Source organism: Anomaloglossus baeobatrachus, chromosome 9, assembly GCF_048569485.1.
Source record: "Anomaloglossus baeobatrachus isolate aAnoBae1 chromosome 9, aAnoBae1.hap1, whole genome shotgun sequence".
Lineage (NCBI taxonomy): Eukaryota > Metazoa > Chordata > Amphibia > Anura > Aromobatidae > Anomaloglossus > Anomaloglossus baeobatrachus.
In genome coordinates, this window is record NC_134361.1 from 20,819,524 (window position 1) to 20,842,622 (window position 23,099).

The window sequence follows — 23,099 nt, forward strand, 5'->3', positions numbered from 1 at the left end:
CACGGAGGTGCTACCATGTGCCATCCGATCCTACACAAAAGACATTAAAAAGATGGTCCTGGCCGTGGGTCCGCAAAAAAACAGGAACTGACCAGGACAAACGGAACGGTCATGTGAATGAGCACTTAGTTTTGTGATTTCTGCTATTCTGTTTTGGTAATTCTTATTAATAGAGTATCTCATGCTACATACAGAGCACATATCTCCATCGCAGTACATCATATTATTGTTATACAATATCTCACAATAAAATACATATACTATGTATAGCACAGGTGATCAGAAGATCGTAGCTTCAAGTCACATAAGGGGACTGTTCAATACAGTACAAAAAAAGTTTTTAAAAATATGAAAAAAAACCCCAATTTCAACGCACTTAAGTTTTTTTTCCCCTGTTTTCCTGTACAATATATGGTAGAGGGGCGTAACTACCGCGGTCGCAGAGGTCGCGACTGCGACCGGGCCCGGCAGCTTAGGGGCCCGCGGCCGCCCGGCAGATCAGCAGCCAGCTCCTTTCTGTGAGAGGAGCTGCGCTGATCCAGGGCAGACCACGCGGCCGCTATATGACCCGGTGCCGCCGACGACGACATCGGGCCCCCCTGCCCGGTGTCAGCGGTGGCGGCGGCACCGGGCCCCCCTCCCCCGTCATCGCGCACAGGAACAATTTAGGGTGGAGCGGCCAGCGCAGCTCCACGCTCCATCCCCCGTGCGGTGACGTCACTCCTGTGCGTCGGCTGTGCTCAGAGCACAGAGCGCAGGATGGGAGGACGCCGACGGTAGCAGCAGGGGAAGGGAGAAGAGCTGGGAACGGAGGAGAGCTGAGGACGGAGCAGCGCTGGAACGAGGAGAGGCAAGAAGAACTTTTTTTTCTTTATTTATTAAATCAGCATGTATACGGTGGCCAGAGGCCATGAGGGACTGCATTATAGATGGGGCAGCTTGTATTATACATTGTGCATGGGGGCAGATTGCATTATACATGGGGCAGGTTGCATGACGTTGGCATAGTGGAGTCCGGGTGCCCCTCTATACTGCTACCCAACTTCCACCCTCAATAGTTTAACCCCTTATTAAAATAACCACAGACACATAAATGGATGAAATGGCCACAGCAGCCTTTATTTAAACATAACTTACAATAACATTATAGAAAAAGGGGGTTGTGGTCCTCGAAGCTCAAAACAGTCTGGTGATCACCCAATACTCCAATCTTACCTTCCCCCTAAACCCCCATTACTCCCAGCCGCAACCACCAACTCGGGAGCACCAAAACAAATATGAGGGGGAAGGGTTAAACCACCAAACACGGGAACCAGCACCACCAAGCCGACGTTCCCCCATGATCACCAGACCACTCCCCAAACCAGTAAATTAAAAGGGGTTCCACCTCCATTGGGACCCCCAATCCAATTTTCACCAACTTCGAGGACCCCACCCCAACCGCCACAACGAGAGCGCTTTGACCCCCTCAAACGCTCGAGACCCCCCTCCCTTCTGAATCCCCAAAGACCATAAATCCGTTCCTACTGCATTCAGGTGGACCCCTTCCGCCAACCGGTAATCCTTGTCCACCGCCTCCAAACCAAAGTGACGAAGCGCCACACCCCCATCCTTCGCCCAAAGCCGAAATTACCCGATTGATATTATACGGGTCTTAATCAGTTTTAGTCAGACAGGGCCCTACGCCACGTCCGTCTTGGGACCATGTCTGACCAGCCGTCCAAAATCCTGGCACAGAGACCCACAGCCGAAGTAAATCATGTTTTACATCCCTTATCATATCCTGTCTCGCCACCATCCCCACATCACTTCCCCCAACATACAAGACCAGAATATCTGGCGCCTGATCCAGCCGCATCGCCTTGTGCACCTTGGGCAGCACCCGCATCCTCCGCATGCCCCGGAAACCCAACCACCTAATTACACCGCCCTTCGAGCAAAGCCCAGCTGACGTCCCTCCAAACGAATGCTCGCCTGGATCACTGCCCAGTGCACAAAGGCGTGGCCCAATATCCAGACCAAATGAGAAAGGTCACCTGCAAAAAAGACAGCAAAACCTCACAGTACCATGACATAACCAAACAGCTCCCACAGCTCCCCCCATGTAAACAATTCTAAAGGCACACGTAACTCAAATATCGCCTAGATGCCACCAACCTATCCTCCGTACCACCTAGGGACTCAAACCGCACCCTGCCGCCTCCGTTCCCGCTCCAATCCTAAAAGAATGAGGCGCGTAACAACCAAGATGAAAGCCAAGACCCTCCACGCATCTCCGAAAAATTGCCCGAAACTGATAATTTGATAAAACAAACCTTCCTCGTGACAAAGTATCGGACCATCAACCCGTGGTCCCAACCCCCCCCTTTTTTTTTTTTTTTTTCTTTTTTTTTAAACTCTCCAAATACCTTACCGGACACACTACCGACCCAGCCACAATACCCTGCACCACACACCGTCCTCTGCCGTCTTGATCCGTCCCTGACCTCTGAAGCCAAAATTCCACCCCATTCTCGAGTAAAAGCACGTCTCACGCCTGAATCCTCCCATGACCTTGCCGACTAACCGCCATCAACTCCCTAATCTTAAGCGCTCCAAAGAATGCAAGGAAAACTCAACGAAACAAAATAACCGCAAAACCGAATGACACACCAACACTCAAGTGGGCCCCCCAAGCGCTCCAACTATGCCGCCCCCGGCGAAACCCCTTCAAGGCCCGTCGCACCAATTTAAATTTCCGGCAAATCCAGCCTGTTCCTCAACTGAAACCAAAAGGCCAGGCCCCGCCACCATCCGCCCCCATTTTTTCCTGGGACCAACCCCATGCTGACCACCGCCTGACCCCAAGAACAACATGCCTACCTAATCCCCCACCGATCAAATCAACCAAACGACTGAACCCAGTCCTCCCATTGTAACCAAGCCTGCTGATAAGCCGTCCAGTCTCCGCCGCCAACGATCCCTTGATCCAATGTCCAACGGCCCTCATCCCACTCTCCATAGTTCAGGAGGGCACGATAATCCCACGGCCATAGCCCCCAGCGCCAAATCACTGAAGCGGCCCACTGGAAACGAGAGAGAGCGTCAGCAATAGAATTCAGCACCCCCGGCACATGAGACCCAGATACACCAGCATTGATGGACAAACAAGCCAACACTAATCTCCGCAACACTCTACTCACCGGAGGAGAGGTAGCCGAAATTTTATAAATTGCAAACCCGACCCCCATGTTGTCACTAGTAAAACCGCCCCCGACCATTCCGAAAACGCTCCCGCCACAGCGTAACTGGCACCAAAATCGGAAAAATGTTTCAACAGCGCTAAGTGCTCCACCAAACCCGCAGAACACCAACCTCCAGCCATCGCTCCGCACACCACTCGCCCCCAAAATAGGCCCCGAAGCCTTGACCCCCAGACGCATCGGTAACAAAAAGGTCTAACTCCAAATTACCCCCAGAGGCTCCATCAACAGTGACCGCCCATTGCAGTCCCCCCAGTAATTGTCCCCAAACCTCCAACTCCGCCTCAACCTCGACCGACAACCGCATAAAATGGTGAGGTGCAAGCACCCCCACAGAGGCCATCTCAAGCCGCCGTGAAAAATTCCGCCGCATCGGCATCCCCCGAAATGTAAAATCGAATTTGCCCAGCAACGATTGCACCTCCCGCATGATGAGTTTTCCAACCCTCAATGCCCTTGCCACCTCCTCCCTGAGGGCCACCACCTTGTCCACCGGTAACCAAACTCCCACCTGTCCGAGTCAATAACAATCCCAAGGAAGGAAATACATGCCGCCGGACCCTCCGTTTTCCGGCGCCAAAGGGACCCAAAAACGCAAAGCCACCCACTCAATTGTTGCAAGCAAATTCCGGCAAACCACAGAGTCCCCCGGACCGACACAGAAAAATCGTCTAAACAGTGAATAACAGCCTGCAAACCAGAAACCTCCCTAACCACCCACTCCAAAAGGAAACTAAACCCTAAAACAATAACAAGACAACGAGCATCCCATGGATAGGCATCTATCAACAAAATAACTCCCCCCCCCAATAACAGCCGAGCAAGCGCACACTATCCGGATGAACTGGCAACCGCCGAAACGCCGCTTCGACCTCCATCTTAGCCATCAGGGCCCCCTTTTCCACACCGCCGCACCCAGTCTGCTGCTTCATCGAAAGACGTAGCAACCACCCAACTTAACTCAGGATCTATACCATCATGTACTGATTCCCCACGGATAAGACAAGTGGTGATGGAGCCGAAACTTAATCCTCTCTCTCATCAGCACCACCCCCAGCGGAGAAAACCACCAAAGCCGGAAGGTCGGGGACCGAAAAAGGTCCGCCATATGCCCCAACGACACCTCCTCTGACAACTTTTTCCGAACCACCTCCGGATGCTGGCTCCCCGACTGTAAGTTCTTAAAAAACGCCCCTGCCCCCGGACCCGCTCCCGAAGGAATACAAAATCAAATTCAAAAACCCCTTGCTGGTAACTCCGCCTCCTCCCTCCTCGAGAACCTATTTAGATAAGGGAGCATCTCGTGAAGCTTCACCGGAGTCTCCCCCTGTCGAATTACCAGGCCCCCCCTTTCACCCTATTACGCCAGAAACACTTCCCCGCCCCATGAATGGGTCCACTACAGTGCAAGCAGTGGTGCTTAAACTCCACAGCTCCCCAAACTTGCATTGGTCCTCATGAAAGAGCCAGTAAAGTCCTGAGTTATGGGATACCGACTGACCTCCGGTTCCCCCGCCGGACTGTTGCCCATACCGCCCCCCAGCCTGGCCGGAAACCCCGGCCACCCCTGGAAAGGATTGCCCATACCTCTTCGGTGCCCTAAACCACAACCAGAGCCCAATATCCTCCTGTCCCCACCGTATAGACGGCCGAATAACTTTCCTCTGATGAAACTGTCCGTCATATCACAACCAGGCCTGCCCCCCATGCACCCAGAGGCTTCCCAAATGGAACCCATATAGCAGCAAAGGTGCAAACAATTGTCCGGCGTCTCCTCTCCTATCACACTGGCTCGAATTGTGTCTTAGGCTGATCGTAATTAAATTTTTATAACGGCAGCAAAGAGAAGATTTCAACATATTCACCCTCCAAATCTTCGATCCCCCACGCGCCTAACCTCTTTTGTAACCCCCAGCGGCCCTCCAAGCACACATAAACCTCCCCCCCTCGCCTTATCAACCAAGTGAATCCGGACCTTGCCTTTTTCCGCCTGCACCGAAACCGACACGGCTCGGACTCCCTTTGTACCCCCGCCGTACTCCCCAACCTCAACTGACCCCGGCGGAGCCGCCCGTCCCTGAGCCCCCCATGCCAGCACCCCGCCGGACCTACCACACTACCCGGAACATTAACAGCAAAAGGAGACAAACAAAACACATAACTGTACTCACCGAGCTGCGCAGGAGCTGTGATCCCACCAGCTGCCAATCCTGAATCCTGCCATCCAGCCGCCGCCACTGGCGCTGTGTAACTCTCATGCCCGTCATCCTCCACCTGACCGATCAGCGAAGGTAGCCTCGGATCGGTCCGTCCCGGACCCCATCCAGGTGGCCCCCACACCGCTGCTCCTGGCTTCAGACCACCAGCTGCCGCTGAGACCCAGAGCCATCCTGCCCTGGCCCGCCGACCTCCTGCCCAGGGATCCCGACGTCCGTCCACCGCCGCCGCCGCAGTCAAGCCAGGCCGCCCGACAGGGACATTGCCAGCGCGGCCCGCCGTAACCTCCAGATCCTCCTGATGACAGGCAGCAGTAGGCCCCTCCCCCCTAACGGGCTGAGGCCTACTAACCACCGCCGACCTCAGCCGCGGCCTGGAATTCCTCCCGGCGTGGAGGGGGCTCCCAAGGTTGGACATCTCCCCCACCGCCAGAGGGTCCCGTACGGGGCTTCCCCCGCTGCCGCTGAGGCCCCGCAGGCGCTGCACCGGACCGCCCCGACTCCCGCCGAGGCCTGTGGTCAGGCCGTGCCTACCCAGATCCACCGGGAGAGAGACGCTCCGGAGGCCTGGACCTGCGGTATGGCCACCCCCGAGTCACAGGGGAGACCTCCGCGGCCGCCCCAGGAGCCTCCCGCAACCGTGGACCACTACGAGCAGGCCGCGCCTGCGGCCTAGCGGGAGCAGACGCGCCCGATGCCACACCGCCGGCCAGCACCGCCCGCAACTGCTCCTCTAACCAGCCCGGAGGTTGGCGCCGGGCTGCCTCCCGCAGCTCCTCCATGAACCTGCTGACCTCCACAAGTAAGCTGCACATAACTGAAACTTTTTTATACATGGTGCATGGGGCAGTTTGCATTATACATGGTGCATGGGGCAGTTTGCATGGTGCATGGGGCAGTTTGCATTATACATGGGGCAGTTTGCATTATACATGGTGCATGGGGCAGTTTGCATTATACATGGGGCAGTTTGCATTATACATGGTGCATGGGGCAGTTTGCATTATACATGGTGCATGGGGCAGTTTGCATTATACATGGGGCAGTTTGCATTATACATGGTGCATGGGGCAGTTTGTATTATACATGGGGCAGTTTGCATTATACATGGTGCATGGGGCAGTTTGCATTATACATGGTGCATGGGGCAGTTTGCATTATACATGGTGCATGGGGCAGCTTGCATTATACATGGTGCATGGGGCAGTTTGCATTATACATGGGGCAGTTTGCATTATACATGGAGCATGGGGAAGCTTGCATTATACATGGAGCATGGGTCAGCTTGCATTATACATGGAGCATGGGTCAGCTTGCATTATACATGGAGCATGGGTCAGCTTGCATTATACATGGTGCATGGGGCAGCTTGCATTATACATGGTGCATGAGGGCAGTTTGCATTATACATGGAGCATGGGGGGCTCCCTGCATTATATATGGAGCATGGGGGGGCTCCCTGCATTATATATGGAGCATGGGGGGGCTCCCTGCATTATATATGGAGCATGGGGGAGCTCCCTGCATTATATATGGAGCATGGGGGGGCTCCCTGCATTATATATGGAGCATGGGGGGGCTCCCTGCATTATACATGGAACATGGACTGGCTGCATTATACATGGAACGTCTGTATTATACATGGAGCATGGGGGGCTGGCTGCATTATACATGGAGGTCTATGGGGCTGCATTATACAACATGACGGACACCTTATACATGGAAAATATGGGTGCATTATACATGGAGTATGGGGCTGCATAATAAAATATGAAAGTATTATGGGGCTGCATTATAATACATATAGGACTATGGGGGCTACATTATAATATATGGAGGACTATGAAGGCTACCTTATACATGGACTATGGGGGTGCGTTATAAAACATGGAGGACTGTGTGGTGCAGTATGATATATGAAGTACTATGGGGTGCATTCTAATATATGGAGAACTATGGGGTGAATTATAATACATGGAGAACTTTGGTAAATTCATTATAATTGGAGGGCTATGAGGGCTACTTCTACATGGAGGACTATGGGGTGAATTATAATACATGGAGGACTATGGGGCTGCATTCTAATATATGAAGGGTTATGTGGGACCCTTTATACTATATGGAAGGCTATGCAGGGGCCATTATTGTATTTGGAGAACTTTATACGAGGGGGGGACAAAGGTACAAGCATGGGATGGGAACGTTTTGTGCTGAGGGAAAAGGCTCTTTCCCTCAGCACCCAGCTTTCCCATGCTCTGCTGTACATCTCTCATCACCCAGCTTTCCCATGCTCTGATATGGGAAAGCTGGGTGCTGAGGGAATGATGTATAGCAGAGCATGGGAAAGCTGAGTGCCGAGGACAAGATGGATATCAGAACATGGGAAAGCTGGGTGCTGATGGAGGGATTTCAGATCATGGGAAATCAGGGTGCTGTGGGTAAGAGCCAAGTGTCAGCGTCATTATCCTGTACCCCGAGTGTCAGTGTCATTATCCCGTACCCTTGGTGTTGGTGTACGTGGAGGGGGGGCCCCGGTCCAAACTTTGCACCAGGGCCCCTCAAACTCTAGTTATGCCACTGGGTAGAAGGAATGGAGTCATTGAAAAGTGCACCTTGGCTCGCAAAAAAACAAGCCCTAATATGGCTATAGTGACTGAAAAATAAAAAAGTTATGGCTCTTGGAAAAAGGGGAGGAAATGATTAAAAGGAAAAACGGAAAATTGCTGGGTGGTGAAGGGGTTAATGAATTGGGCTTTTTGCCTTTTGTATTCAGCTGCTGCAGACACTCCTGACCACTCTGCAGCAACTGCTGGTGTTTCTGGAACTGTGAGCATTGAAGCCTTTTTATAAAGTCACGACTTGTAGGTATGAACGGCAGTGTGAGGGGCACTGCAGCCAGAAACTTGAGATGCTGCCCCGGCCCTGACTGCTGGCCCCTATGCATGTTTAAATAGAGGTCTCCCCCTGGAAAGACACTGACCTGCCGCCCCCGCCTTCTGTGGTGTGACTGGCCTAAGCCCCGCCTCCTGGATACATATCACCGTGCTGCCCAGCTTCCGGCCTCTCTGCTGCAGGACCCGGACCTGTTTGGGCAGCCGGACACAGGGACCCACTCCTGGAGGCGGTAAGAGAGGTATCAGCAGGGAGGGATGCGACCTGCTCACGGTGCTTTAGCTGTGAGCGGCTCCCTCCCTGCTGAGGCACAAGCGACATGTGCCGGCGAGCGGCGTTCTGAGGGAACTACCCGCCCGCCGGCCCGCTTGTGCTCGCTGTCAGTCACCCCCATCAGCAGGGAGGGAAGCGTCCTACTCACAGCGCTGTTAGTTGTGAGCGGCTCCCTCCCTGCTGAGGCTCAAGCTATGTGCGCCGGCGAGCGGCGTTCTGAGGGAACTACCCGCCCGCCGGTCAGCTTGAGCCGCCATTAAGTTTGAAAAAGAGCGCTTCGCGCTCTTTGTCTTTGGCCCCGCCCACCCGCCGCCCAGCCACCGCCGCCAGTACTGAGGAGGAGCAGGGTAGGGCTGTGTGCGCTCTGCACGGCACCTAAAAGGTGCGCTTCAGAGCGCAGCTGAAAAGCTCCGTTCTGAGGCGCATGGTGCCAGCAGAGAACGTGCGCTCTGCCTGCAGCTCCTGCCATAGACAGAGCAGGAGCTGCCGGCAAACCGCACGGAAGAAGTGAAATGTCACTTCTTAGAACACAGCGATTCAGGCAGCAGCCGAATCGCTGTGTTCTAATATGCCACGTGCGCACGGCCTCTGCACAGTCTCCATAGACTGTGCAGGGGACGCAGGACGCATGAATTACGCACACAGCCTAATTGAAGTGCAGACTCAGTGCAGTCCCTGTCACAGCGCAGGTTGGAGGCTCTGTAGTGGGGAATGTAGTATGCAGGCACTAACCTGCAAGAGTTCAAAACGCCCCACCCCACACACACTGAACCCCCCCCCTTCGTTTGTATGCCCCAGAATGCCAAGGGGGTTAGCCTGGGAATGAACCAGGGACCATGTGGGTCTCCCAGTGAGCGGGCGGGTTAAGGGATACTGTTAGGACTTCAATGTTCAAATTGAGGGGGGCGGGTAGTGAACAGGGGCAAGAAGCAACAGTCAGCAGGTGGCATGTTTCCCTCCTGCTGATACCACACCTACACCAAGCCCCCTCCCAGGCCAAAACACACCCCATTTGACATTATACAATGGTGACTGTTAACAGCCCCTCCCCGTTGTCACACAGTGGGTTTCAGCATGTTATGGCGGCGGTGGGTGCGGTGCCGACCATCGCGATGTACAGTCATGTGCAGGGGCCACGGTAGCAAGCTATGGCGTGGGTAGCCACCATGTCCGGAGTCTGTCATCTTCATCCTTGGATCGGTGTGAGCGTCGTCGTAGCCATGGGGGGATGAGGAGCATCTGAGTGTGCTTTGGTCCGGACAGCGGGGTTGCAGTTGGCATCGGACGAGCAAATCCAGAGTCGGGCCTGCCATTAACTGAATCACCAGGTGAGTACCCTGATGGGGAGTGCGGGGTGGGTTAAGTGCCCCTAGGGAGGATAACGTGATGTCACAGGTAACAGGCTTCCCGCCCAGCTCTACATGTTGTCACTAAGTTATTTATAACAAACAATGTTATTGGTGCTGAGGGAATCGCCCTCCCCCTTTTCTGTTAAAAGCTGTGATGGTATCTGGCATTCCTACCCCTTGTAGACAGCATTCCACAATCTACCTGCTCTAACTGTAAAGAAGCCTTCCCTATTTCGGAGGATTAAGTCTGGTGCCAGTTTATTTATATTGACCACACGGGTATTTATACAAATTATTATTATTTATTATAGCGCCATATAATTCATGGCGTTTTACATGTGAAAGGGGTTTACATAATAGGTACAAGTATAATAATCATAAACCATACAAGGCACAGACTGGTACAGGAGGAGAGAGGACCCTGCCCGCGAGGGCTCACAGTCTACAGGGGATGGGTGAGGATACAGTAGATGAGGGCAGAGCTGATTGTGCGGCGATGTATCAGACGGAGGGTTACGGCAGCTTGTAGACTTGTCGGAAGAGGTACAAATGAGATCTCCTCTGAGACGTCTTTCCTAAATTAAACATATCTTATTTTTTCAACCTTATTTTAATACAGGCGGCCTCCATTCCTGGTAATAATCTTGTTGCCACCTGTTAACTGACCCTTCAAGTGATTTATTGATTAGTGACAATACGATGGGATCACGAGATCTAACCCCCCTGTTATACACCCTAATTTAATGCTGTAATTGAAAGAAGGGATCTATATTGGTCACAGATAGTTTTATCGAAATGCGAGAAGTATATTTCTGTACATTTGCATGGTTTGATTGTTTTTCTAAAATTGCTTCTCTTTTTTAGAGAAGTAATTTTCAGCCTTTTTTACTAGATTTTTCCCTCTTTGGTTAATTACGTATGTTTAATTGGTTTTCCTTATCGTAGGAACCGAAAATAAACAAGTGAGATGGGAAAACCGGCAATGTTAGCTATTCGCATAATAATTATGCCCACTAATATTTTCTGGACAATTACTTCCACATAAATATTCTAAAAAGTATAAACTCACTTTTAGTTTTGTGTGCTTTGCATGGATTGGGGACGCTGTCCCCATTGGGGCTTACGGCCTGGATCCCCTACCTGTATGTTTATTGGGGTGTGGGAGGAGGCCAGAGTGCCCGGAGGAGACCCACGCAGTCACGGGGAGAACGTGCAGGCTCCTTGCGGATGGTGTCCTTGGCGGGATTTGGGCCCAGGACCCCAGGGCTGCAGCTAGCCACTGAGCCACCGTGCCATGCCATAATAGTTTCAAGAGCAGGAACAGACATATTTGTAGATGGAGTATTTCCGGCATCGCAGGGCCAGCTGTTTGGGATTATTTGCAATACAAAGTGTTTATATAGTTATATATAAAAAAAAAAAAATAAAAAATGCTCCTTATGCTGGGCCCGGGGGGGCACGGTCCGGTAACCTAACTTTGATTGCGCCTTTCCCCCTATTTAGGTTCCAGCTAAACAAAAGGGGGGGTGGACTGGGAAATAGTAGGATGACCTGTGGTTCGACGATGCCGGTGGGTAAAAGCCTTAACCAACTACAGCCCCCTTCTCAAATAAGTAATCAGGCTGATTAGGTTTTTTGTGGCTTGGAATGCCTATGGGTCAACGCAGGGTTGAAGGCAAAACGGGCATCTGGTTTCCGGGTTAGTATCGCTCACCCTATTGCAATCCCAACCTCAGGTATTTTGGTAACTCCACCCGCCAGCAGGATCAAGGCTTGGAGTTCTCAGCTAGATGGTGGGGTGTTTGGTGAAGTTAGGCCTATGATCCGGGCCCCCATTTTGCATTGACCTGACGGTTCTATGGTACGTTATGCAGCGGGTGTTGTTCTGGTGTTTGATGTGCGTGACGATTTTCCAAGCCACCCTCTAGTAATACACACCCTGCAGTATTCAGCGAACGTGCACCATTTTCGGTTGCAAGCAACCTGTTACGAGGTCGGTCTTCCCATTTTTAAATTGTGGAACGGTACTGAAGCGATGAGGATCTAGTTGGGTGTAAGGTATTGAAGGGTTGGATGATTATGGTAAGCGAGTGGAGCACAGCAGGCCTATTCTTTTCTAGCCGTAGATTGTTTCAAAAAAAAAAAAAAAAAAAAAAAGGGGGGTTTGTATTGTTTGCCCCATTGCAAATCTATACATTGATATTCTGGATCTTTTTTCCCTCACTCGGTGGGTGTCCCGACGGTGTCGGTTATGTCTATTAGGCGAGCGGGTGTGATGGGACCAGTTTTTACCCACGACGACGGCCCTTCATTTTAGCGTCACGGAGTTGGTCCTCCATTTTGTGGGCTGGTTTTGGTTGGTAATGAGACGGTTCCTGGTTATTTCGGTGTTTGCCAGCCGTGGTACCCGGTACGTACTCTACCAGAGTTGGGGTGTTCCAAGGCTTCAGGGGCCAGCATATATGAGCACAGTTTCAGTGGATTAGGTGACTGCAATGGAAATGCATTATGAGGGACGTCAGGACTGAGTTGGTTTTTGAAATCTGGTTTTATTAGTCACGTAAGAAGATTCAGAACAGCGTACAGGGCTAATGTAAAATGACATGATTGTGATTTTGTTTATTTATAAAAAAAAAAAAAAAAAAGTTTGTGGGTTTTGCCAGTACCACCTTGGAGAGAAGAGGTGTTTGATGGTTACGAGAATTCTCTGTTCTGACAGTGTTTTTCCTTTCAGATCCAAGTCGGCCTAGTGACTGGGTCCGAGGTTACTTCCATATATGTTGGCTGCGAGGAGAGCGGATCTTCGCCTCTTCGCCTTGGTGGTCGGTCCTTTGTTCCCTTTACAGTGGATGTAATTGGAGAGGTTGCCGGAGCTTGGCTCAGCTGTGGGTCTATCAGAGGCGATCAAGATTGCGTGAGCTCTCTTTTCTCCAACCGACTTGGTGATACACATAGGCTTCAAGTATCTGGTCAAAGGCCGTCTAGCTAGGCCTCTTACCCTTATCTGGTCACAGAGGTACAAGTTTCCCTGTTTTAGTGCGGAGTGTTACAACGATCCGGTCGAAGGTAACCCTCTGGCCCAAGGGGCATGGAGCTAAGGAAGAATGTGATAAGGATCTCTCCTGGCGCATGGTCGATCAGGGCCTACCCAAGTTGTGCTGTTAATAAAGTGTTAAAAAAAAAAAAAAAAAAGGTTGTTGGTCTGGCACCGCCAGCTGGAAGGCAATATTTGGCTGTCCTTAAGCCTGGATGGGTACATCCCAAATGAGGATGTTATGGATATGGTGGTTGCGGAAATGCCTGGGACGGCTCAGGTATTTCAGTTTTTGGGGGGGGTCGCAGCTTGCTGGCGCTGTGCTGCTCCTTGGCGGGAGGGGTAGGAAAAGTGGTGGTGAAATACCCGCGCCGGACGGCCGGAAGGCGGTACATTTACCTGAATCCCGTGATGTTGGCAAGTTAATGCCTGGTTAAAAGCTGCGACCAAATTTTATGCCAAAAGATGAGAGTGGTTTTTTCCCCATACCTCTCTCCAAAAATGGAAAATTCAAATAAAAGTATTTTAATTTATAAGAGAACGGTGTCGTGTCTTTCTATGGGGGAAAATGGTGGTAGTTGGGTCCTGGCAGTCTGAGGGGCACTGCAGCCAGAAACTTGAGATGCTGCCCCCTGACTGCTGGCCCCTATGCATGTTTAAATAGAGGTCTCCCCCTGGAAAGACACTGACCTGCCGCCCCCGCCTTCTGTGGTGTGACTGGCCTAAGCCCCGCCTCCTGGATACATATCACCGTGCTGCCCAGCCTCCGGCCTCTCTGCTGCAGGACCCGGACCTGTTTCCCACCCTCCCTCCCTTTTTGTTTTCCAATTTTGATTGAGTTTACTGTGTTTAAGTCGCAGCAGCGGAAGGGGTAGGAAAAGTGGTGGTGAAATACCTGCGCCGGACGGCCGGAAGGCGGTACATTTACCTGAATCCCGTGATGTTGGCAAGTTAATGCCTGGTTAAAAGCTGCGACCAAATTTTATGCCAAAAGATGAGAGTGGTTTTTTCCCCATGCCTCTCTCCAAAATGGAAAATTCAAATAAAAGTATTTTAATTTATAAGAGAACGGTGTCGTGTCTTTCTATGGGGGAAAATGGTGGTAGTTGGGTCCTGGCAGTCAGGGCACAGACAGGCACACTACGATCTAGATCAGTGCACGGCTTATTCCTGGTTTCATGATTTTAACAACCAACCCCATCCCCAGATGCAAGGGCAGAACATTGGTATACTATGATTTTGACAAGTTAAAAAAGCCTTTGTGAGATAGATCACTTAAATGAATGTGATAAATAAGATGAGATTATATGAAGAATATGATGTTCCCAATAGTAAAAAATAATACTGATCAGATTTGAAAAAGACAATGAAACCATAAATGTAGATGATAAATGTAGAATCTGTGATAATCATCATATAAATTGTGTTTTCAGTGGGAAATGTGCTGATCCAGTCACAATTCTACCAGACGCAGCTTCCAAGCGCTGAGTTCGCCTTCCAGTTTGATGATGACGAGATATTTAACGTGGATTTTGACAATAAAGCTGTGAGATGGAGACTGCCGCAGTTTGGAGAAGTGGCTAGTTATGACACTGCTGGTGCCTTACAAAACAAAGCAGTCATGACTGAAAATCTGAAAAACTGGATAAAGAGATCAAATTACACTGCATCAAAACCAGGTACAAATCATCAGCATCTTCTAAGAAACCAGTGTTATATATGAGAGCAGCACTTTACCACAACATAGAGCCCTAATGTACACAGAGTGGGGAAAAAAATAAAAAAATATTAGTAAAGGCTACACAAGCTGCATAAAAAGGCAATACAATGTTTTCACCTGTGCTGCTTCTATTTTGAGGTAAATAGGGAAAATAACATAATTGACAGCGATTGTTTTGCGGTAACAGGGCACAAGAAGCTGAAAACAACACATTTTTACATAAAAAAAACCCCAAGTGTATAAATGGTATTACAGATGAAAATTTTCATTGTAAAACAAAATATTTAGTAAATGTGGTGTGACCGTGATTTACCTCAGTGCCACTGATTTTGGCCTCGATTCAATATTTGGATTTTTTTTAATCACTTTTATTTTTTGTCTTGTGCTATTAGTTGCTGTTTTTACACTAAATTCTTTAAAATGGAACACGTGGTCTGAGTAATAACTGGTATTTAACCATTTTTGCAACTTGTTTAACCAGAGGCATATTTAGGGGTTCAGCTCAGGGGGAATCATTTGAGTGGGCCACTAACCAGTAACCCTGATTACAACTACAATGTATGCTCTAATTTTGGGTACAAGGGAACCTCAGCAGATGACCACACTGTTACTGAAAAAAAATCTGTACATAAAGACCAACAACAATATTACCGCCCTATGGTGACCGTATAATGGTAGATACCAGTTCTGCAGAACAGTAAAGACATTACAGTACAGATAGTGACTTACAGCTGACATTCTTTCTAAAGTGGTTGTTCACTTATCCCATCTTTTCCATCTGGCCCAGATCATCATGACAACCTCTTCCAGCCACGATTCATCTGCAGAGTTTACAACAATGACAAATTTTCCTTCTTACATTTCCGACACTGTCCCATCTATTCCCAACCTGCAAAAACTCCTCATGCTGCTGATACCCCAATTCTGAGTCTCTGCTGCTGTGTTCTAGGTCCCTATTAACTGCACCTACTACTAATCCAATTAGTACCCCACTTAATGTCCATCACTGTGCCCCTGAGGCTCCCTTCACATGTCAGCGATTCTGGTACGTATGTTGCAGTTCTGTGTATGTCTGTGATTCTGGTACGCATAAGAACTATTAGGCTAGGCATGCACTTTGCGTTTTTACCTGCGTTTCTGGTGCTTTTTGGGTGCGTTTTGAGATGCACCTTTTTCATGCCCAAAGGCATGCGTTTTGATTTTCCAGCAAAGTCTATGGAAAATGGTGATTTTCAGACCCCACTTTGCGTTTTGAAACGCTGCGTTTAATTTGCATATTTTGTGGCAAAAACCATGCGTTCAAAGAAGCAGCATGTCAATTGTTTTTGCCATTTTAGGTGCGTTTTGCTAACATTGAAGTCAATGAGAAATGGCATAATGCACCCAAAATCCAAATACTTGCGTTTTACCTGCTTTTTACCTGCTTTTACATAGCGTTTTGGAGTCCAAAAACGCATGCTTTTCTGACATTAAATTAAAGGATTATAATGTTCCTTTACACACACACACACAAAAACCGATAATTTAAATGATCAAAATTAATAAAATATACATTTTTTACCTAAAATTGTGTATAACCGCTATAATTTCATTATAATTAAAGATTTATATTAAAGTTTGATTAATAGCAAAATTATACCTTTTTTTCCTATTTTTTCATTTATTTTGACTGATTCAACTTTATTTGTCTGTTTCATCTTCTTCAAAACGCATTTGCCAAAACACAAGTCAAAATGCATGCAAAAAGCGCTAAAAACGCATGTAAAACGTGGTAAATATGCATGCGTTTTCAGCGCTAAATATCTGGAAAAGGCAACTTTGGTCAAATCAATTAAGGGAAAAAGGTGCTTCTTGAACTGCTAGTAGGTAAACGCAAAGTGCGTTCCTAGCCTTAAAATCAATGGGTCTGCACACACATCAGTGACTTCTCACTTACCATGTTTCCAAGTGGCGCACATGTGTGACTGTGTGTTCCGCACGGAGACATGTCCGTTTTTCTCCGCATCACTCATGTCACATGGACTAAAAAAAATCACGTATCTTTGAAATAAAATTATTTTCTATACTCACCTTCTCCACTGCTGCTGTCTTCGGCGCTGCTGTCTCCTGCTTCCAGGCCAGATAATTATGCTCATGCATGTTCAGTGCACCGCAACCCAGAAGTAGCAGCCACGGGGAGACAGCAGCACCACAGACAGCAGTGGCGTGGACAGGTGAGTATAAATAGGCGCCTGATCTCCGTGTCCTAGGCGGATAGCACACAGAGATCACACGTGTTGCAAAATCATGGCACATAGAGGGACATATGCATTTTTAAAGGGAACCGGTCACCACATTTGGCGACTATAAGCTGCAGCCACCACCAGTGAGCTCTTATATACAGTATTCTAACATGCTGTGTATAAAAGCCCAGGCCGCTGTGTAGAACGTAAAAATCACTTTATAATACCTAAGTAGAGGTGCAGACTGGTTGGATGGGTGTCTATGTTCTCCGGTACCGGCGCCTCCTCTTTTGGCCATCTTTGTTCTCCTTCTTCTGAAGCCTGGGTGCATGACGCATCCTACGTTATCCACATTATTCAGCATTGAGGTCTCGCGCAGGCGCACTACAACACTTTGATCTGCCCTACTCAGCTCAAAGGTGCAAATAAAAAAACTTGTGCAAAACTAGATAAAAAAAAGATACAGAAACAATGATGAATTGGCCCCTTTGGGATGTAACATCAGAAATTCTTTATAAATTGCTTACTTCTTTTTAATTTTTGTTATTTTGCACAACCAATGAATTTCTAATGATATAGTTCAAAGATGTTTTGAATTTTGCTTTGCAAAAGCTCTCTGCAAACTCACCCATGTGCACAGCTTTCTTCACTAACATCATTGTGCCTCTGAAGCCAGGCGTCCAAGCTTCAGAGAGGCACACTACGCGTGCCTGGAGGAGAAGGGGCTTTCTTCTTCACTTCCGGACATTTGCAGTGTGCCTCTCTGAAGCTTGGATGCCTGGCTTCAGAGGCACAATGATGTTAGTGAAGAAAGCTGTGCACATAGGTGAGATTTGTAGACAGCTGGTGGTGACCCTGATGCAAATCATGTTATCAGGCCCACAGGGGTGTGATAACATGCTAAGTGGATCGACTAGTCTGGAGAAACTAATGCCCCATCATCAAAACCCTTGTTAGCATACTAAAAACAGCGTTTATAATGACTTTTCATTAAAACCCTTCACAAAATCCGCCATACATGTACGGCACAAGTCGGAAGCAGGTAACGTCACCCTATACGTATGTAACGGCTGTGCATTACAGCCAGGACCTGCCTCTAAAAATCGTGGATGGAGAGGAGCTCCGCCCACGATTGTTAACCTGCAAAATCCCGGTTTCAAGCTCTAACAGCAATTTTAACACGCTCCTGCATGGGGGTGAACCATTTTAAGGGAATCACAAGTCACTGATGGGTTGCTACGACAGCAAGGGATCTGTTGAAGATCTCCATGCTTGTCATTGCAGTGCTCCTTTGAAACCTGTCTGTGGCTGGGCTTCAAAGGAGACTGTGATTTTCACTATATCATGCAATACTATGGCATTGCTGTGTATAGCAGAAGCAATCAGACGAGTGCAGCTTCAAGTCCTTTAAAGGGAATATTGAAAACCGGGAAAAGTTTAAAAAATAGTTTTATAAAAAAAAGTATAAGATTAAATCACCCTCCTTTTGCCCCATTAAAATAAAGATAATAAAAAATGCACATATTTGGTACTGCTGCATTCAGAAAAGTCCAATCTATCAAAATATATAATTAATTAACCCAATCGGTAAACACTGTAAACAAAAAAATTCAAGAGTGCCAAAATTACGTTGTTTTTTTTGTTTGCTGCAATGCCACAAACAATGCTGAAACAAGAGATCAAAATATATCTATCCCAAAATGACATCAATAAAAACTTTTCTCATCCCACAAAAAATATTCCATAGCATGGCTCCATAACCAGAAAAATGAAAACTTTACAAGTCTTTAAAATGGCGACACAAACACCTATTTTTTGTGTGCTAACTTCTGAATTTTTTTCACCACCAAAATAATAAAAAAATTGCACAAGTTTGTTATTGTCGTAATTGTACTGATGAGGAAAATTTATATTGCGTGGTCATTTTTGCCACAAAATGTACACAGTAAAATCAATTCCCAAAAAAACATATCACAATTGTGTTTTTTTTCATAATTTCCCCCATTTGGAATTGTTGCCTCGTTTTCCAGTACACTAATGTGGTAAAATAAATGGAGTTATTCAAAACTACATCTCTCCCTGCAAAAAAACAAGCCCTAATAGGTCTATATAGACAGAAAAATAAAAAAGTTATGGTTCTGGGAAGAAAAAACAAAAACGAAAATTGGCCACTTCGTGAAGGGGTTAACCCCTTAACGACTGCGGGCAGTGATATTACGTCCTAGCAGTCATAGTGTTACTGCCCGCGGTCGGCCGCCGGCAACATGCCGCGATCGGCGCACATCTCAACTGATTTTCACAGCTGAGATGTGTGCCTGCAAGGCACGAGCAGAATCGTTATCTGCGTGTGCCGTTTAACCCCTTAAATGGCGTTGTCAATATGTGATAGCTCCATTATAACGGCGCTGTCACATATACTTACGAGCCGATACCGGAAGTCACATGACATGAACACGTGACTTACAGTGGTTGTCATAGTAGCACAGGGTCATGTGATGACTCCTGTAGCTCATATGAATTACTTTCGGTTTCACTCGGCCCGGAGCCGAGTGAAGGAGAAAATGAGCGTATCTGCTGCTTACAGCTGTATAGCTGTGATTAGCAGATATGGCAGAGCGATCGGATTGCTGATCCATGTTGTCCCCTAGGGGGGACTAGTTAATTAAAAAAAAAGGAAAAAAAAAAGTTTTAAAAAATTTAAAAAACCTAAAAGTTCAAATCACCCCCTTTCGCCCCATTGAAAATTAAAGGCTTAAAAAAATAAAAAAATATACACACATTTGGTATCGCCGCGTTCAGAAACGCCCGATCTATCAAAATATAAAATCAATTAATCTGATCAGTAAACGGCGTAGCGGCAAAATATTCCAAACGCCAAAATTACGTTTTTTTGGTTGCTGCAAATTTTGCGCAAAATGTGATAACAGGCGATCAAAGCGTAGCATCTGCGCAAAAATTGTACCATTAAAAACGTCATCTCGAGGCACAAAAAATTAAGCCATCACTGAACCATAGATCCCGAAAAATGAGAATGCTATGGGTCACAGAATATGGCGTAAAACGTGTGCCACTTTTTTCGGACAAACTTCCGATTTTTTTAAACCTCTTATATAAAAGTAAACCTATACATGTTTGGTGTCTACAAACTCGCGCTGACCTGAAGCATCATACCCACACATCAATTTTGCGCATATAATGAACATAGTGAATAAAATATCTCAAAAAGTAGTGCTATCACACTTTTTTGCAATTTTTCTGCATTTGGAATTTTTTTGCCGTTTTCCAGTACACTATATGGTAAAACTTATGGTTTCATTTAAAAGTACAACTCGTCCCGCAAAAATTGAGCCCTCACATGACCATATTGACTGAAAAATAAAAAAGTTACATCTCTCGGAAGAAGAATGGCGAAAAAAAAAACCTGAAAGCGAAAAATCGGCCGGTTGTGAAGGGGTTAAACATGCAATTAGGAGTAAAAAAAAACTATAAAGAGCTAGTTAGGCAGGGGATTTAGTAATAAATATACAGATAGTGGAGGGTTGGAGGGCATGGGGAACTGTCAGGTTCCCTTTATTCACGGACAGCACATGGACTTTGCACTTGTGCCATCCTTATGCTGATCTTGATTTTTCACGCACCCAAATATTTTGTATGGGTGATTGTCATCCATGACTTCCATACAAAATGGACATGATTTTTGCACGTACACATGGTCTACGAATAAACCCCGCACATGTAATAGCCCCATAGCATGTAACTTGTGAAAAGCACGGACTTGTGAAAACCACAGATAGAACTTGTATCTGAACACTGACGTCTGAAAAAATGAGGCCTAGGGGTGAGTTTAGTCATGAAATAAAATGTTTTTTTTTTTTATGGTTATGTGTGATATTTTAACGAGCCATTCACTTGTGGCTAAAATCGCTGATCAAATAGCTGCCTGGTTTCCAAAAAACAACCAGCAAAATGTGACAGGAGAGTAAAAGGATAGTCTATCTCCGTCATTCTTACAGCTGTAATGTAGTGGTAATGTACAGTACATGTGGGACCACCATTTAATTCAAACTCCCTTGAATTGGGGGCTTTGGGCTCATATTCTAGTGAAAAATTGAGCCTCAGTGCTGGGACCCCAAGCAATTCTACAAGCATCACATGTCTCAATTATGGGTAGTAATTTTTTTTTCCTGGACTAGCTCCTTCAAATTCAAATTATTTTTTATGCACGTCAGGAATTCAGGATGTTAAATGAACATGTATAGAGATTAATGTTCTCATCTATCTTTGTCTGCCAGTCACTCCCTCCATCCAGGTTTTCACAGAGGATCCAGTGGTTCTGAATGAGCCCAATAAACTGATTTGTTTTGTCAAGAGAATCTTTCCTCCCATTATGAAGATGAGCTGGATGAAGAATAATCAGCCGGTGACAGTTGGAGTTTCGGAAACCGACTTTTATTTTGCATCAGATTCGTCTTATTACAAATTCCTATACTTGGCTAGCATCATAAAAGAGGACGACGTCTACACGTGTTCTGTGGAGCACGCCGGGCTGCCTAAGGACCACACCAACAAGATGTGGTGTAAGTAACACCATAAGGCATTCAAAGTAAATTATCCTATGTTGTGCAAGTCTTTGAGGGTCTTTTTTAAATTACTTTTGTAACATGCATTTTTCTTGCATTTTTCCAGCCATATAAAGATATCAATGGGATAAATTTCAGAAAAAGAACAAAAACATACTTAGATCGTAGTTTATCTGGGAAAAAATACAAAGGTCTGATTCATCAAGGAGTTTTAACCAGAATTTGTGTGTAAAACTCTTTGAAATGTTGCAAAATTTCTGCACAACCTCAAGTTGCCCAAAAATGTATTGTTTTGTCATTTTTACTTAAGGCGGGCTTTACACGCTGCGACATCGCTAGCAATTGCTAGCGATGTGGAGCGCGACAGCACCCGTCCCCGTCGCACATGCGATATGTGGTGATTGCTGCCGTAGCGAACATTATCGCTACGGCAGCTTCACACGCACATACCTGTGCAGCGACGTCGCTGTGACCGCCGAACAATATCTCCATCAAGGGGGAGGTGCGTTCGGCATCACAGCGACGTCAACGCGACGTCACTAAGCGGCCGGCCAATATAAGCGAAGAGGCGGAGATGAGCGGGACATAACATGCCGCCCACCTCCTTCCTTCCGCATAGCCGGTGGACACAGGTAAGGAGATATTTGTCGTTCCTGCGGTGTCACATACAGCGATGTGTGCTGCCGCAGGAACGAGGAACAACATCATACCTGCAGCAGTAACGATATTAAGGAAAGGAGCGACGTGTCACCGATCAACGATTTTTGACGTTTTTGCGATCGGTGATCGTCGCTCCTAGGGTTTACACGCTGCGATGTCGGTAACGGCGCCGGATGTGCGTCACTAACGACGTCACCCCGACGATATATCGTTACCGATGTCGCAACATGTAAAGCCCGCCTAAGTCGTGGCCGGTTCGGCCAACTTTGAGAAAAGTATGTGAAGTGTGCTAAACAAATTCATCAAAATTTCTGCCACATAGTGGTAGTTAAAGGACCACATAAACAAATCAGTACGGGGTGCAGAAATCACAAATTGGAGTTCTTTTAGAACTCTGGGTTGCATACTTTCTGGCCGCATTGCCCTATTTGCTATACCTTTTATCCCTTGCCACATCCAATTTTCGTTTTTGTTTTTTTTCTTCCTATCTTCCAAGAGTCAGGACTTTGCATGATAAAATAATGTACTGAAAAAGCAGGAAAGAAAGTTCCAAGTGCTGTGAAATGGAAAAAAAACCCCTGTAAATCCATCATTGTTTTTTAGTGTTTGTTTTTACCGTGTTCACTGTGTGGTAAAGGTAGTCAGACAGCATGATTTTCAAGGTCAGTGCACTGTCATAATAATCTTGCGTAGGTTTTTTTATATTTATGTGACGAGCCCATGGAGTCTTGGGGATTACTCGTCACCGGGCCGGTGTCGGTTTGGGATGTCACAGAGGCCAGGCCCGGTTCCGTGACCCCAGCGGTGTCAATAAAGATGGGGATGGGGATGATGGGAGTAGCTATTCATGATGTCACCTGTGGTGTGCAGCCAGTTATTAGCCAACGCTGCAGGAAGTGTCCTTAGGGGCA

General features: G+C 47.3%; 1 protein-coding gene across 3 annotated transcripts in view; it reads left to right on the plus strand.

The window, feature by feature from the left end:
* LOC142250905 (H-2 class II histocompatibility antigen, A-Q alpha chain-like) overlaps window positions 1-23,099 on the plus strand; it is a 119,468-nt gene that overhangs the window by 79,008 nt on the left and 17,361 nt on the right. For all 3 annotated transcript variants that reach the window (XM_075323223.1, XM_075323222.1, XM_075323224.1), the window contains exons 3-4: window positions 14,440-14,685; window positions 21,241-21,525. In XM_075323223.1, the coding sequence (XP_075179338.1) occupies window positions 14,440-14,685; window positions 21,241-21,525 (531 nt within the window). The remainder of the gene's footprint in view (window positions 1-14,439; window positions 14,686-21,240; window positions 21,526-23,099) is intronic.